This window comes from Ictalurus furcatus, chromosome 27, assembly GCF_023375685.1.
Source record: "Ictalurus furcatus strain D&B chromosome 27, Billie_1.0, whole genome shotgun sequence".
Classification (NCBI taxonomy): domain Eukaryota; kingdom Metazoa; phylum Chordata; class Actinopteri; order Siluriformes; family Ictaluridae; genus Ictalurus; species Ictalurus furcatus.
Window position 1 is genome coordinate 12050005 of NC_071281.1, and position 17290 is coordinate 12067294.

Consider the following 17290-nt stretch of genomic DNA (forward strand, 5'->3'; position numbering starts at 1 on the left):
TTGGGGGTTCAAGCCCCAGCACTGCCAAGCTGCCACTGTTGGGCCCTTGAGCAAGGCCCTTAACCCTCTCTGCTCCAGGGGCGCCGTATCATGGGTGACCCTGCACTCTGACCCCAGCTTCCTGACATGCTGGGGTATGCGAAGAAAACAATTTCACTGTTCTCTACTGTATATGTGAAAAATAAAGAATCATTATACCAGTCAAAGTCAGACATAACAGTTATAGTTTTACCATTACCACTGACTGTTGCAAACTGTTAATGCTGGAGACTCCTAAATAAGAGTCTCCTCACAGAAGACTTCACCGTAAGAAACATTACACAAGCTTTTCTTTAGTCTTTTGTGGAGTTCCTGTAAACCTGTGATTTGAACTACAATCAGAACTACTGTCCAAACCATGCTATTATTTATAATTAATCAACACCTTCTGACCAATCGAAATGGAGAATTCAGTAGTGCTGTGGCATAATGGACTTTATACCACATCGCAGTTGAATTCTCGATTCTGACTGGCTGACAGATGTTCTGAGGTGTGCAATTATTTTTCAGAAAATGCAAAGCTAAAGTAGTTCCAGTCAGGTGACTGCATTACAGTTCCATATCACTTTGCCAAGTTAACTGAAATAACAGAAAAGTTAGCCTATTGTCCACCACAGCACACACATTTAACAACAAACAAAATTACAGAAAATGTTGTCTGTCAAATTACATTAAATTGACATTTTCCAGAATTATTAGAAAAATATTGCCCACAAGTTTTGGATTTAACAAAAGAGGCCTGAGATGGGGTGTGTAATAAATTATTTCCACACACAAGAGTCTTTTAAGGACAAAAACCTGACAAATGCCTTGAAATAAAAATCTGAACAATGTCTGGAGCTGTGGTATATGCGGAATAATTGACTCCAGTCCATTGAATTATTAGACAATAATAAACACCCAAGGCATTACCACCTCGGGTGTCAATTAGTCCTTGCATAATGAATGTCAATGGTCAGTCCGTCGTCACTGGAAAAGCACGCTATGACATTAGAGCATAGTTTACACTACGAGGCCCCTGGTTTATTCCATCACTGGCAGTGATTACCAAGGATTTTTGGGTTAAATGTTCCATAAAATTTCTCATTTAGCTCATGTAGCTCATTTTGGAGAGCGAGAGCGAGAGAAAGAATTAAACTGGCACACGTGAAATAATTTGTATCAAATATATACAATTAAGATACTTTATATTATATATACTTTTGTGTGTGTGTTAGAAATTCACGAGTAATCCGACTTCACGCACTAATAATATTTATAATAAAAAAATAATGACCCCCCCTTTTTTTCCGCCATTTTGGTGTTTAAAACAGAATTGTTGCATTTCCGTGTTCCGGTTTACTCTAGCTCATTTCCGGTAAACTTCCGTTGAGTTTTGTTGACAGTTAGCTTGCACGCGAAAACACTTCACACGTATAACTTTCACCGGTCACAAATTTCTGTATTCGGTTAATAGCAAGTCATTAAAGGAGTTCCTTCACTATATCCGAGCTTGCTGGTGATATATCCACCGTGTTTCATTATTAGTGGCAGTTAGCTAGCATGCTAGCCGGCTATTTGGTTAGCTAGCCATATTAGCTCGGGGTGAATCCCGAATTGCTGTGTATTCCCTAGTTAAGTGCACTACGTGTAGTGCGAAATATTTGCTTTTACACTCGATGTAGTGCACTTCGTGTTTAATAGGGCGCGAATTTAGGATTTTGCCCAGCTGTTAGCTGAAGAGTGAGTATAGGAAAGCAGCCGTGTGTAGATTATGATTATGAGCAGACGCGTTTGTTATGCTTTTACTGGTTTTGAATAACGTCTGCGCCATGGACACTGAAGGGATCGTGATCCGGATAAAGACGCCGATGGGGGACATGGACTCATCGGTGGACTGTCCGTCACTTTTGAGCTTCAACGATTTACTGGTAAAGATGTCGCAGTGATGTCCCCTCATTAGCCGTATGATTTCACCCCATCAGAAGTAAAGAATGAAATAAACATCCTAATTGTGTCTTTCATTTGTGCTTTGCAGATCGCAATTAGAGACGTGATGCCTGAAGCGACCATTACAGCATTTGAATGTGAGCACTGCTTATTTAAAGATATTTATATCACTAACAATAATACTAGATTTATAGATCCTGAAAACAACTCGTGTGCTCTTCAATACTGTCAGCTGTAGTCTCAGTGACTGTAGCTGTAGGACCTTACAAGGGTGTTGTGGTGTAGTGGGCTAATCTAAAAGTATTAAAGGTCCGCAGTGTTCAAGCAGATGCTTAAAGCCTTGCGTACAATTCGGATGAGAGAAGATTTCCAGAAACATCTGTTTATTTTCCATACCGTTTGTCCTACACTGGGTTGTGGGGAGCCCAGAGCCTATCCAAGGGGACTTGCGGCACGAGGCAGAGGACACCCTGGGTACAATCGCACTCGCACACCTATTCACATACTACGGACAATTTGGGAATGCTAGTCAGCCTACGATGCATATCTTTGGACTTGGGGAGGAAACCGGAGTACATGGAGGAAACCCCTGCACGGGGAGAACATGCAAACTCTGCATGCACAGGGAAGAGGCGGGATACTAATTAATTGTGATTTATTCGCACAGGATAAGTGATTTCTCTAGAAATCAGAGACGAGAGTCTTAACTGTGTACGTATAGGTTGTTTTGACCTTTATTATAAGCACTCTTTCCATAAAACAAAAAAAAATGATAGATTTGGATGGGACCAACATCACAAAAATATCATATCAAGATTCTCAAAGACATTCCTATAATACACGATATACACTATATGGCTAAACATTTCTGGACACCTGACCATCACACCCATATGTGCTTGTTGAACATCCCATTCCAGATGTAGTCCCCATTTGCTTTTCTAATAACATCCAGTCTTCTGCGAAGGTTTTCCACTAGACTTTGGAGCGTGGCTTTGGGGATTTGCCCATTCATTCACAAGAGTGTAATGCGGTCACTGGGGTGCAGAGGGTGCTCCAATTCATCCAACACACAGGTGTTCAGTGGGGTTGAAGTCCTGTCTCTGTGCAGACAACTCGAGTTCTTCTACACCAACCTTGGCAAACCATGTCTTCATGGAGCTTGCTTTGTGCACGGGAGCATGGTCATGCTAGGACAGGTTTAAGCTTTTGGTTCCAATGAAGGGGAATTGTAATACTGCAGACGTTCTGCAAAGACATTCTAGAAAGTTGTGTGCGTCCACCATTGTGGTAACTGTTTGGCGAAGAATGACAAATAAGTATGAAGGGCAGGTGTCCATAAACCTTTGGCCTTTCAGTGTATATCACAATATATAGATTTGTTCACAAACAAATTGGTGTTGCAGTAGTGTTGCATTTAACAGCGAGTTTGATCATATTTTATTTCATCTCTGCAAAGATACTTTTTTTAAATTTATTTAAAACAAATGTTTAGTTATTAAAAAAAATTAACACCTAAATACAAGATTTTAACACCAAATTGTAATTATATATATATATATATATATATATATATATATATATATATATATATATATATATATATATATAATTACAATTTGGTGTTAAAATCTTGTATTTAGGTGTTAATTTTTTATATATATATATATATATATATATATATATATATATATATATATATATAAAACTGTGTATATATATAAAACTGTATATATGAGAGAGAAAAAAACAATATCCACATTATCAGAAAAAAATCATATTATGACAATTTATCATGATATTGATTTTATATTGTCGTATCACCCATCCCTACACTGATAATAATTATATTACCCCACTTCTCTATGTAAAACTAATCCAGTCTGCATTTTGGATGCTTTCACATTCAGTGTATAGTCTGTCTGAATGGAACCCCCCCTTGGGTTCAATTCAGTGCCTTCCCCCCCATGGTGTGGTTCATTTGTGCAGGTAAGAACACAGACATCACACTCAAGTCTGGACCGAAACAACTGGTCTGAATGAGGTGACCTTGGTCCGATTCTAAGTGAACTGTAGCGCCGTTCGATTGCAGTGAGACAGTGCTTTGGCCCGAGTCAATGTATATTACATCCAGTTCATATTAAGTTAGATAGAAAATAAAAGTTAAAGAAAACGTACAGCATATTCTGCAAGAAAGGATGTTAAAGCTATGTAGACATTTAGAATTTGTGCCAATAGCATGCAAAGATATAACACTTTAGAGCATTGAAATAAAATGCAAATTAAAGGTGATAGCTGGGAAAACAACCATCTGTCTGTCTAACTATCTATCAGCATTTCATCAAAGCCATGTGACATAACCATGTGATCAGAAATTATTTGTTCATATTGAAAGTACTGGAAGTAATGCTTACATTTTGCTTTAGAAATGTGTATGAACCCTGTTGTGAACTCTTCTGTTTTAGATGAGGATGAGGTTGGTGACAGGATCACAGTTCGGAGTGATGAAGAACTAAAGGCCATGCTGTCCTATGTGAGTATTGTTTCAGCTTTCAGTAAAAGCTACTATATATATATATATATATATATATATATATATATATATATATATCTCTCAAAGGATTGTTTAAAAAATCTGCTATTTCTATTAAAACACTTCATGAGAAGTAATTTATCATGTCAGGTCAACAATCTATGCTATTATCATAGATCATCCTAGATTAGACAGTATGAATTAGACACCTCTATGGATTTTTGTCACTTCCTGTTGAATATGTGGTAGGTGAAGTAATGACTAGGGATGAAATGGTTACCGGTTTCGCGATAAAATCCCCCGACGGTTAGTATTACTGTGTCAGATTTAATTACCATTAAAATCGTGTGCGATTATCGTGTTTTGTACAACTTGTGGGAAATGCTGTCCACACACACCTAGCATGAGTCTGACGCAGGCGCAGCATGCAACATTGTTTTTTGAGCGTGAAAACGGACACTACAATTAAAAACTGAACGGGTCTGCTCAGTTCGGCATGAGCAGAATGAATCAGAGTCGCAGCACAGATCGGGACAGAGTGAGGCGACCCGACTGACAGGAAGAGTGAGGCGACCCGACTGACAGGAAGAGCGAGCCGACCCGACTGACGGAAAGAGCGAGGCGAGCCGACCCGACTGACGGAAAGAGCGAGGCGAGCCGACCCGACTGACGGAAAGGGCGAGGCGAGCCGACCCGACTGACGGGAAGGGCGAGGCGAGCCGACCCGACTGACGGGAAGGGCGAGGCGAGCCGACCCGACGGACGGGAAGGGCGAGGCGAGCCGACCCGACGGACGGGAAGGGCGAGGCGAGCCGACGGGAAGAGCGAGTCGAGCCGACCCGACTGACGGGTAGAGCGAGCCGACCAGACTGACAAGAAGAGCGAGGCGAGCCAAACTGACTGACAAGAGGAGCGAGCTGACTGACGGGAAGGGCGAGGCGAGCCGAGCCGACTGACGGGAAGGGTGAGCCGAGCCGACTGACGGGAAGGGTGAGGCGAGCTGACCCGACTGACGGGAAGAGCGAGCCGACCCGACTGACAGGAAGAGCGAGGCGAGCCGAACCGACTGACGGGAAGAGCGAGGCGAGCTGACCCGATTGACGGGAAGAGCGACGCAAGCCAACCCGACTGACGGGTAGGGCGAGTCGAGCCGACCCGAATGACGGTTAGGGCGAGGCGAGCCGACTGACGGGAAGGGCGGGGCGAGGCGACTGACGGGAAGGGCGGTGCGAGGCGAGCCGACTGACGGGAAGGGTGGGTCAAGCCGACTGACGGGAAGGGCAAGGCCAGCCGAACCGACTGACAAGAAGAGCGAGGCGACTGATGGGAAGAGCGAGGCGAGGCGACCCGACTGACGGGAAGGGCGAGGCGAGCCGAGCCGAACCAACTGACAAGAAGAGCGAGGCGACTGATGGGAAGAGTGAGGCGAGGCGACTGATGGGAAGAGCGAGGCGAGCCGACCTGACTGACGGGAAGGGCTAGGTGAGCCATCCCGCCTGACGGGAAGAGCGAGGCGAGCCAACCCAACTGACGGGAAGGGCTAGGCGAGCCGACCCGCCTGACGGGTAGGGTTAGGCGTGCCAACCCGACTGACAGGTAGGGCGAGGCGAGCCGACTGACGGGAAGGGCGAGCCGACCCGACTGACAAGAAGAGCGAGGCGAGCCGAACCGACTGACGGGTAGGGCGAGTCGAGCCGACCCGAATGATGGTTAGGACGAGGCGAGCCGACTGACAGGAAGGCCGGGGCGAGCCGACTGACGGGGAGGGCGAGGTGAGCCGAACCGATTGATGGTTAGGGCGAGGCGAGCCGACTGACGGGAAGGGTGGGTCAAGCCGACTGACGGGAAGGGCAAGGCCAGCCGAACCGACTGACAAGAAGAGCGAGGCGACTGATGGGAAGAGCGAGGCGAGGCGACCCGACTGACGGGAAGGGCTAGGCAAGCCGACCCACCTGATAGGAAGAGCGAGGCGAGCCGACCCGACTGACGGGAAGGGCTAGGCGAGCCGACCCACCTGATGGGAAGAGCGAGGCGAGCTGACCCGACTGACGGGAAGGGCTAGGTGAGCCGACCCGCCTGATGGGTAGGGCGAGTCGAGTCGACCCGACTGACGGGTAGGGCGAGGCGAGCCGACCTGACTGACGGGTAGGGCGAGGCGAGCCGACTGACGGGAAGGGCGAGCCGACCCGACTAACAAGAAGAGCGAGGCGACTGACGGGAAGGGCAAGCCGAGGCGACTGACGGGAAGGGCGAGCCGACCCGACTGACGGGAAGGGCGAGGCAAGCCGACTGACGGGAAGGGTGAACCGACCCGACTGACAAGAAGAGCGAGGCGAGCCGAACCGACTGACAAGAAGAGCGAGGCGACTGACGGGAAGGGCGAGGCGAGGCGACTGACGGGCGAGGCGAGGCGACTGACGGGAGGGGCGAGCCGAGGCGCCTGACGGTAAGGGCGAGCCGAGGCGACTGACGGGAAGGGCGAGCCGACCCGACTGACAAGAAGAGCGAGGCGAGCCGAACCGACTGACAAGAAGAGCGAGCCGACCCGACTGACGGGTAGGGTGAGCGAGCCAACCCAACTGACAGGTAGGGCTAGGCGAGCTGACTGACAAGACGATGGCGGAAGATTTGGTTTAATATAAACGAGTTTGTCATCGCACACTCTCGTTGTTGTGCCGCCTCTGACTTGCCGCTAAATCTAAAGCGAAAGTAAAATGCACATGGCCCCACAGGCATTCATAAGCAATTTAAAAGCGACGGGGAAACGATGGAAAAACGCCAACGAAGTGCCAAAGCCCCCTTTCGCAGCATCTTTCTTCTGGCAAGTTCTGCAGACAGAGTTACCATTTTCTGTTAAGTTTCTCTCAGCATTTTTATAAAATACAAAATATGACCACACTTTGGATTTGGTCCCATTGGAAGGTTCGAAAATCTCACGATCGCTGTCACTGCCTTCCGCCATGTTCTCCAACTGAACTAAATGATCGCAGCAAGCCTAGTGACAACCTCTTTATAGTCAAATATGAAACCTGTTTAAACGATTTCAGTGTGTGTATCAGTATTTTCTGTACATTTTCAGCACATGTTAACAATACCGTGATAATACTGATAACCATGATAGTTTTGGTCATGATAATCGTGATATGAAATTTTCATACTGTGGCATCTCTAGTAATGGCTATTTCACTCTTATTTTGGTAATGGCTCTTATTTTGCTCTTACGAGCAGAACAAATCAAAACAGACTAGAACTATTTCTAATGGATAAACATTGTGTGTATTGCACATATATAAATATGATCAATCTCTATAACCTAAAGTGTTTTTCCTTTCACTAAAATGAGTTTATGTGCAAGGTGAATAATGCTTTCAGGAAAAAATTAAAAAGATAAAAAATGTATTTGAAAGTATCTGTTCCTTTATATCAAAGTATTTATGTTCCCAAGGAATTATAATTACTGACCTCAGACTATTGTGTGAACCATTGCCTGGTTTCAGTTGAACTATTTAGTCTTGGGAGTGTTTTTGTTAGAAAGGAAAGCTATTAAAATCTCTTATTGTACATCTATTCACCCTTGGGCAAAATCTTCTCATTACATGGCAGATTGGCAGGGATAACAAGTAGCTGTGTTTTCTTATCTCTTTATCTTCATCTTCCCCTTTTTTTGGTTGTAACAATTGATGTATCCATGGCAACCCGTGACCCCTGGCAGGCTCGTGTGCCAGCATGGCATTAAGCATGCACGATGGAGCAAAGCGTCAAATTACATTTCTGTTTCTTTACTCAAGGCGTGAAGTCACAAATGAGCCCAGAGCCAGTCGCTAACTGATAATGCTGCCTATTAATTGGAGGATTTTTTGTGAACAAGCATGTAATAATATTCATACTGCTAACACTCTGTAGTACACTGAGTTCAGATCGTATTTGCCCACACGCTGGTGGTGATGATGCTGTGCTTTTCAAAATCTGAAGGATGGTCTTTCATGAGAAAATGCTTTATATATTTCTGTATTCTATATTTGTTACTATTTTACAATAATCTCACCCGATATCACATCTTCCAAGAAAATGCAATGTTTACATGGTCAACGATTATATTAATGTATGAAAGATCCAATTAAAGCAGGCAACAAGTCTGTCAAAATGTATTTAAAGCAGTTTTGGACAGTATGAATTGTGCAAGTAGATACATTTTTCTTAAAGAGGTTTGTTTGCCATAATGAGTGAGAGACCATGCCTCCTTCACTGGGTCAGACAAGCCTATAGGCCACACCTCCTTCACTGGGTCAGACGGGCGTATAAGCTACACCTCCTTCACTGGGTCAGACGGGCGTATAGGCCACACCTCCTTCACTGGGTCAGACGGGCGTATAGGCCACACCTCCTTCACTGGGTCAGACGGGCGTATAGGCCACACCTCCTTCACTGGGTCAGACGGGCGTATAGGCCACACCTCCTTCACTGGGCCAGACGGGCGTATAGGCCACACCTCCTTCACTGGGAATGAGAGGCACAGAGGACACACCTCCTTGATTGAGACTGACCGTAGCAGAAGTCACACCTCCATCACTAGGCACAAGTTACACCTGACTGACCGGTATGGTGACCACACATCCTTTACAGAGACTAACAGGCACAAAGGCTCTTCAGTATGTCCTCTGTACTGACGCCATGTAATTTTTAAATAGACTTTTCAGAAGAATGGTTTAGAAACAAGTGGATTGACCACAGAGACATGCTAGTTAATGATGGAGTTACAGAGATGCACGTTGATTAATGGTACATATTTAATTCGTGGAAGTCACTAATTATTTATTGAATGAAATGAATGCCTAAAACGTGCAGGTGTTAGTGTTTGTTTTAATCCGAAAAAACAATGTACTGGACTCTTGTGGTGTAATATTTTGTCCTTTTGTCCTTGTTTAGTGTATTGTTTTCATGTTTTCCCTCAGAGCCAATATTAAATGCATTCCTCAATACTTACTGTTCACATTGCGGATGTCGGGAGTAATGACTTGTGAACGTTTCTCTCTGAAGTGCAGCAGAAACTAAATGAACTATCAACTTTTATTATATATTATTCAGTACTTAAAGATCCGCCTCATTAGAAGTATGCCCCCCTCTGCGCAGAGGAATTTTTCAAAATCCACTTTCAGCTGGTGTTGTCTCTTACCCCCTATCAGCTCACAGTCACTATGCTAGCCACAGGCTCAATAATCACTATTTCTGATTTTAAATGGAAAGGTGGAATTTTTGATTTATTTTTTACACCAGTTGCTGATCCGCTTCACCAGACTGAGCGTTTTCTAAATGCAAATCGCACTACATCACAGATGTCTATTTGGAACCATAAAACATGCAAGAGAAGCACAGAGTAGTGATTGTGAAAGCTTGGGTTTTTCCTTATTATTATGGTTTGTACGCCTTTTGGGAGGAAACCCAGTGTTTAAGGAAGTGAATTGTACAGGGAATGTAAAACACATACGTCACAGGTTTACTGCAATGTATAGAAGTTTAACGTGCGCAATCATTTTATTCGTTGTCGAACGTGGTGGTCTTTTGCCTACACGGCTGTTTGGTCTCCGGTGAGATGTGTGTGTATGAATTGCTTTGATGTCATTAATTCCAGATGAAGGGACATCTATTATGTTGAACTGGTAGGAGTTGAGAGACGGCTGCTTTGAAGGCTACGTAGGCAAGAAATTTCTGTACGTCTCCATTGTCCTTGAAATACTCCCGATTTGAGACGTAGCTTTGTGATTAAGGATGCTGCAAACAAGACAAGAATAAAGTATGGGGAAAATATTAGTGAAACATATATATATTCTTATATATACTTATTTTTTCACAGTCATGTGAAAAAATAAGAACAGCCCATGGAAATTTTTGCCGTTTTTGGCAAATTTGGACAAGCAAACATTTGATCATCTTCGAAATAGTGCCTATTAATCAAGTTGATATACTTGAACAAAATTACAAGGAAAATTAACTTTTTCAATAATTTATTAAACAGAAATATCAATAGATGTGATATTCTTCTCTGGAAAAAGTAAGTACACCCCCTAGTGTTGCCCCCTGTAGCAGAAATAACTTATTATAGGCGTTTTACATAATTGTCCACCAGGATTGCTGGAATTTTTGACCACACTTCCATGCAGTATGCTTTCAGTTGCAAGATGTTTGAGGGTTTTCTTACATGTACTGCCCATTTCATAAACCCCATCCCCCCCAAAATATTAATGGGATTTAAATCCAGGCTTTGACTAGGCCAGTCCATAACTCTCCATTTCTTCTTTTTGAGCCATTTCTTGGTGGATGTGCTAGTGTGCTTTGGATCATTATCCTGTTGAATGGTCCACTTTCATTTCAACTTCAACTTTCAGACAGATGGCCTCACATTATCTTCAAGCACTCTTTGATATGATTCAGAATTCATAGTTGACTCAACGAATGCAAGCTGTCCAGTCCCTGAGGCAGTGAAGCAACCCCAAACCATAACATTTCCACCACTGTGCTTCACAGTTGGTATGAGGTGCTTCTCCTGAAAAGCTGTCTTTGGTCTGTGCCAAACATGTCTGCTGTTACTGTGGCCAAACAACTCTATCTTTGATTCATCTGTCCAGAGCACATTATTCCAAAAGGCCTGGTCTTTGCCTATATGCTCATTGGCAAACTGTAATCCTGCAAAGGCTTTTTCATGGCAGGCCTCTGATACAGGTCAAATTTGTGCAGTCTCTTTCTGATTGTAGTATGCACTTTGACACCAACAGTTGCAAGACTTACTAGCAGATCCTGTGATGAAACGTTGGGGTTCTTGGAGATTTCTTTTTACATCAGACGGTCTGCGCTTGGGCTGAATTTGCTGGGACGACCCAAGGGCGGCTGTGGCTCAGGTGGTAGAGCAGGTTGTTCACTAATCGTAGGGTTGGCGGTTCGATTCCCGGCCCACGTGACTCCACATACCAAAGTGTCCTTGGGCAAGACACTGAAACACAAGTTGCTCCCGATGGCAAGTTAGCACCTTGCATGGCAGCTCTGCTACCATTGGTGTGTGTGTGTGAATGGGTGACTGAGACACAGTGTAAAGCGCTTTGGATTAGAGCGCTATATAAGTGAAGACCATTTACCATTTACGGCCAGTCCTGGACAAATTGGCAGTCGTTTGAAATCTGTACCATTTGTAGATGATTTTCCTTACAGTGTAATGATGTATTTCAAATAATTTGGAGATCTTTTTAAATCCCTTGCGAGACTCATAGGCATCCACAACCTTTTTTCTGAAGGCCTTACAGAACTCTTTAGATCTTGGCATGGTGACACCACACACCACAATAACAAAGGGAACACCAGACACTAGATATGAGAGGGGTATAAATAAAACAGGTTCCACCTGCACTCCCTAAGCAGGTTCTAATCACTGGCACCCAATCTTGAACACCTGATTCTAATTTTATGGACTTGAAGGTGTGATAAATGTAGGGGTGCACTTACTTTTTTTTTTTTTTTTTAGGTGACTGATGTTTTTTGTTCATTTAGATAGTGAAAATTACTACAAAATGTCACTTGTATGTGTCATTTGATAGCGTGTATCACCTTTATTAATATGTTTGCTTGTCCAAATGTGTCGAAAAAAGCCAACAATTTCCATGGGGTGTACTTATTTTTTTCACATGACCATGTGTGTGTATATGTTTATATATTAGTGTCTGTGTGTGTGTATATATATATATATATATATATATATATATATATATATATATATATATATATATATTAATTAGTATATTTAGTACATAACCTTGCATTTAACCTTAAACTCTCAGTGTCTAGTACAACATGCACTATCACACACTCCTCTTTTCCTCCAGTCTCAGTTCACTAATTGAGGAGCGCTCTATTCTGGGTGTGTTAATGATGCCAGCAGGAGAAGGGTCTGGTCCGAGTGTCCCCTCTGGCACAGAGCATTCAGCCTCTGATCAAAATGCCTTTAGTTATTGTCCAACAAAGGGGGATTTCTTTTAATACACTGCTACAGATTAGTCTGTAATTGTGCCCCTAATCAATAAAGAAGTGGAGCGGAAAATTAAAGGTGTAAGTGTCTGAACACACATTTTTTCGGAAGAGGCACATTGCTGGAGGCGAGAACGAGAGAGAGAGAGAGAGAGAGTGTTATGGAAAGAGAGAAGTGTGGGAGGAGAGAGAGGCAGTTGTGAGGTGACAGTGATAAATAGGGCATTTAATAGAACAGCTGCAGCAGCTCTGCTTCTACAGCGTGCCTTCATGTACACTTATGTATTTATCTCACACACATACACACACACACACAGAGGAGAAGGAAAGAAATGCACTACTGGCTCTGACTGCTTTGCATAAAGAAGTGTGAGAAAACTGCAGAGACAGATTTGCTGTCCTGGCCCTGTTCTACTTCTCACCAGTCCCCGTTCAGTCCAGTTTAGGATTGATAAAAAGATGATTATATTTAGCAGAGTTAGAAAGAGAACTGTTATAATTGCAAGTGAAATAAGTAAGGAACAAAACACGACAGGGGCATGCTAGTATAGGAAAGTAATCAACGACGGGGCAGGTTAGTGCAACGCAGTAAAATTAACTGTTTCAATGAAGTTGTTTTCTCTATAACGGTGTTCCATTCCTCTTATACCACAGCAATTTGCCAATGATTACAATGTTTGTTTAATTAATGAATAGTATGTTGTACTTTTTTAATATTTATAGTTACATTTATTGTCATCAAACCATGACTAAGCTTTTTACAATTGACCAGATGCCATGTCAAACTGAACCGATTTATAAGCCAGTTTTCGTTTTAAAAAAAATCCCGGTCTCTAAATATCTTCTGCCTCTTAAGGGCATAATGTGCTAACTCTTCCAGTAATATCAATTCTGCCATTTAAGCCAAGCCTTGGCTTACAGCTGCCATCTGCACAGACCAGCACATCCTGCTTTTTTTTCTTTCATCTTAATTGAACAACTAGCCTTATTTGTGTTAAAATGGATTTTGGTCGACTGTGTGATATTTCCTTAATACCCTTTAGGGGTATATGAACCGACAGGTCTAAAAAAAAAAAAAAAAAATGTAAGCGAATTGAATTTTCAAAGCCAATCAATCGAGGTGTTTAAATTAGTTAGTTTTCGTGCAAATAAATTTACACACACTCAGGAGCAGGACTAGGATACAAAAGGTTTTCTGAATTTACGGGATTTTCATGAATACCAATGTTTTTGTGCAAATGCTCATACAAATGATGAAATTAATCAAATAAATCCATTCATGTCCAGCTTGATAAATGAGGCCTGTTGTTTTTAAGTAATTTGGAAATTATGCCATTTTGGATTAATTCTACTCTTGCTAAATTCAGGAGTTTTTGTGTCGCAATGCTTATTCAGAAATGCTGCGGTTTAGGTTTGAAGGTTTTAAGGTCTTCATAGTTGTCCTTGACCTGTTTGGTGATTGTCAGTTAATGTCATCATCTTTTCTCCTTTCTTGCTGTCTTCTTGGTTTTCTCCTTCTCCCTACTTCATGCCTTATTGTCTCCATCTTCTGTTATGTTGTACTCTTGCTTTTTTTCTTCTTTTTCCTCCATCTCCTCAGTCCTCAGACATTTATTTCCATTTCCACTTTTTTTTTTTTTTTTGCAAGCTGCACAACATCTTCCGTACCAGCGCTGCAGGTCTTCTACTCTTGCTCCCAAGAAATCTGAAAATAGGTCATCAAGTTCTGCAGAGTACTGACTACATGGCTCTAACACATTAATAATCTGTCATGGTCCTGTAGATATACTTTCCTACAGAAGTCATTTTCAACCCAATTCCAAACACCTTGATAAAGTCTGTTTATGATTCGGGGTCCATAAGGACTGAGTTGGGAAACTGCTCTAATGCCCCAGTTTTGCAGGAATCCACACACCTGTTAGACCTGTGTGGTAGAGGACAAATGTGTTCTTGTTTTACTGTAACATTAATTACAACATATTTTATGCCCTAGCTTCTCATTTACATGTTCATATTGGCCAGTTGCTCCAATTTTGGTCATCCAACAAATGTTAGTCTTTTGTATCAACACCGGAAGCTTATACTTTTTTTGATTTTTATATTGTGTCAAATTACTGTGTTCATTTTTAAGCTCCTATACTCACTCGCACACAGACACATAGCCGTCCCTCCCCCGGACACCTCCGTCTGGATTTGTGGTTGCAGTAGGTTGATTGTGTGTGATCGGGGCCTGTGTCTGGATACAAAGGTCTTGTGCTCAACAGAAAGGCGGGGCGACCCGTCTCAGAGCCAGATGGTTCCATTAACATAAGCATCAATTGAAATGTCCAGACCGAGCCCAGGTCTAAATCTAAAACCTGTGGAATGACTTGAAGAGGGCTGTGCACAGGAGATCCCCTCACAATTTGATAGATTTGGAGCATTTTTGCAAGGAAAAGTAGAATATAATTGCCAGATCAAGATAATTTGGTAGACTCTTATCCAAAAAGATTGAGTGCTGCATAACAAGCAAAAGGTTAAGCACACTTAAGCAACCAGATTATTGTAAGTTTTTTCATTTTCTTTTTTTGTTTTTGGTAAATTGCTCCTATTTGTTTTTCGTTCGCTTCTATTTGTTTTTCAATATAGCTGGTTGCTATATCATATTAAAGGTGATAATTTATCTTTGACATTTTTACATCACAAAAACCTGCCACTTTAACAGGGGTGTGTAGAATTTTTATATTTACTGTATACTGTATTACAATTTTAAAATGACTTATACAGTGATTTTATATGTGTGTGTGTGTATATATATATATATATATATATATATATATATATAAGATAGATGAATGAATGAATAAAAAGATAGCGAATGTTGAAATAAACTTCTAAAAAAAAAAAAAAAAGGGTCTAGTGTTTTGACAATATGCATGAATTGGTTTAATTTAAATATATGGCTTACACCCTTATTATTTAGAGGCATATAAAATAGCACTTGATCCAGCACATCCTATGACCATCAAGATCCATAAAACAAAGAACTATAAAACTCGTGTGTGTGTGTGTGTGTTTATATAGTACTGTAATACAGTGATGGAACAGCGCATGAATGGACTGCTACCTGAGCCACTGCAGATCTTTCCTCGAGGTTAGTGAAATACGTGTCTGTGCTTGTGCCATTCCTGTGGAATTCCAGTTGAACCTGAAAGAGTCTGCTCAAAGCTAATCTGGTCATTTCAGATACTGTAGTTCATACTGCAATTCAATGTAGTGTGGAAAACTTGCTGCTTTCAGAAACTAATCTAAAATAACACTTGCTTCTTGGCTTTTGGGTGAAATCATAGTTTGTAATTTTCCAGGTTACAGTAGGTGTAACATGCAGTCTTGTTTGTTTAAAAACTTTTCCACATCATGTCTCTGCAGTGAGCTTTAAAAGGGAAAGCCACAGACTTTTTCAAAGTGCCATCAGAATTCACTTGTCAGGACGACAACAGTCATGCAGTGTTTTTAAATCTGGAGACGCTTTAAATGGTTTATGATGTGAAACATGGGTAATGATTTCTATAACTAGCAGTTTGTTTGGCTACATCCCTCTTCTAGTTGTTATGTAATGTTGATAACACTAAAATGTTGTTTGTTTCCACCTTCCGTGTTCCTTAATTATAGGTTATATAGTAATAACACAAATGTTCATCATGGTTTTCCGAATTCATCAGTGGACAAATGATAAATTCATTAGCTAACACACCGATAAGTAAATGTACTAAAACCACAGCAACAGGGGTACAAGCCAATGTAGTCATTTTATGGCAAGCTAGGGGATGACTGTGTAGCCACAGTGCGATTCATTTCCTGATAAAGGTACATCTCGTTGCTACAAAGTTATTGCCGAAGGTTTTGCTTATGAGATGCGGTGTTCTGTCCTCACATTGCACGTAAAAATATAATTCAGGCTAGTTTCTTTCTTTTATCTTCGTATGTATAACCGTGAAGTGACTACATTGTCATATGATGCACTTGATGCACTTTATTTTCTTTCACCCCATGTTCCTTTCCTGATTATAAAAAGATCATCTCTGATTTGTGCATGGTAATTAATCCATTGGGTAACGATGAGTAAAAAATAGTAATAAAACTACTAAAAGCTAATAGTCCAGATAAAAAAAATCTGTTTGTCCCAGGTGACCTGGCTACTGATTTGTCCACCCCTGGAGACTAGGTTTGAGAGCATGAATCGCAGTAACAGCGAAACACTAGTTTATAGTTTACACAAACCTTTAACATAAAATTAGCCTAAAAAGTCTCCAAGGCTTTAGGTAATGTATTTGTAATCATTCGTGTAATAACTTTCAGAGGTACATTTCAGAGGTTTAAACGCTTCCAATCCCTTGTTCCTATTTCCCCCATTGTGCACATTTCTTTGTACGTTTCTCTTAAAGTGGTGCCTATTTCATCTAAACGATCTGAATGACTTTTCTCAATGAGCGAATAATGTAGCATCTCAGAAAAATCAGTGGAATTCCTCTTTAATTATTTAAACTTTTTGCTCAGCCCCATTTTCTGCCAAAAGTATTTCAAATATTCCTTTATTGCGTCTCCTTCTCTGACCCTGATGTGCCTTACAATCCAGACCAATTACTTTTGCAGCCGGCAAGACTCCTGGGAACCGGAACATCCACGGCCTGAAGGTAGGCATATCCATGATTGTTTCTGAAACGTCACGTCCTGCTGTGTACCACTTATTGAAATGTCAATTGGAGTCGAGACATTTGTGCTTTGTGTCTCTTATTTTAC

At 41.9% G+C, this 17290-nt stretch overlaps 1 protein-coding gene across 2 annotated transcripts in view; it reads left to right on the plus strand.

Moving 5' to 3' along the window:
* The first annotated feature begins 1402 nt into the window (after positions 1-1402).
* Positions 1403-17290, plus strand: part of map2k5 (mitogen-activated protein kinase kinase 5) — a 66214-nt gene continuing 50326 nt past the window's right edge. For both annotated transcript variants that reach the window (XM_053616668.1, XM_053616669.1), the window contains exons 1-5: positions 1403-1949; positions 2057-2105; positions 4434-4501; positions 15575-15644; positions 17144-17184. In XM_053616668.1, coding sequence (XP_053472643.1) covers positions 1818-1949; positions 2057-2105; positions 4434-4501; positions 15575-15644; positions 17144-17184 — 360 coding nt within the window. In that variant the 5' untranslated portion in view covers positions 1403-1817. The remainder of the gene's footprint in view (positions 1950-2056; positions 2106-4433; positions 4502-15574; positions 15645-17143; positions 17185-17290) is intronic.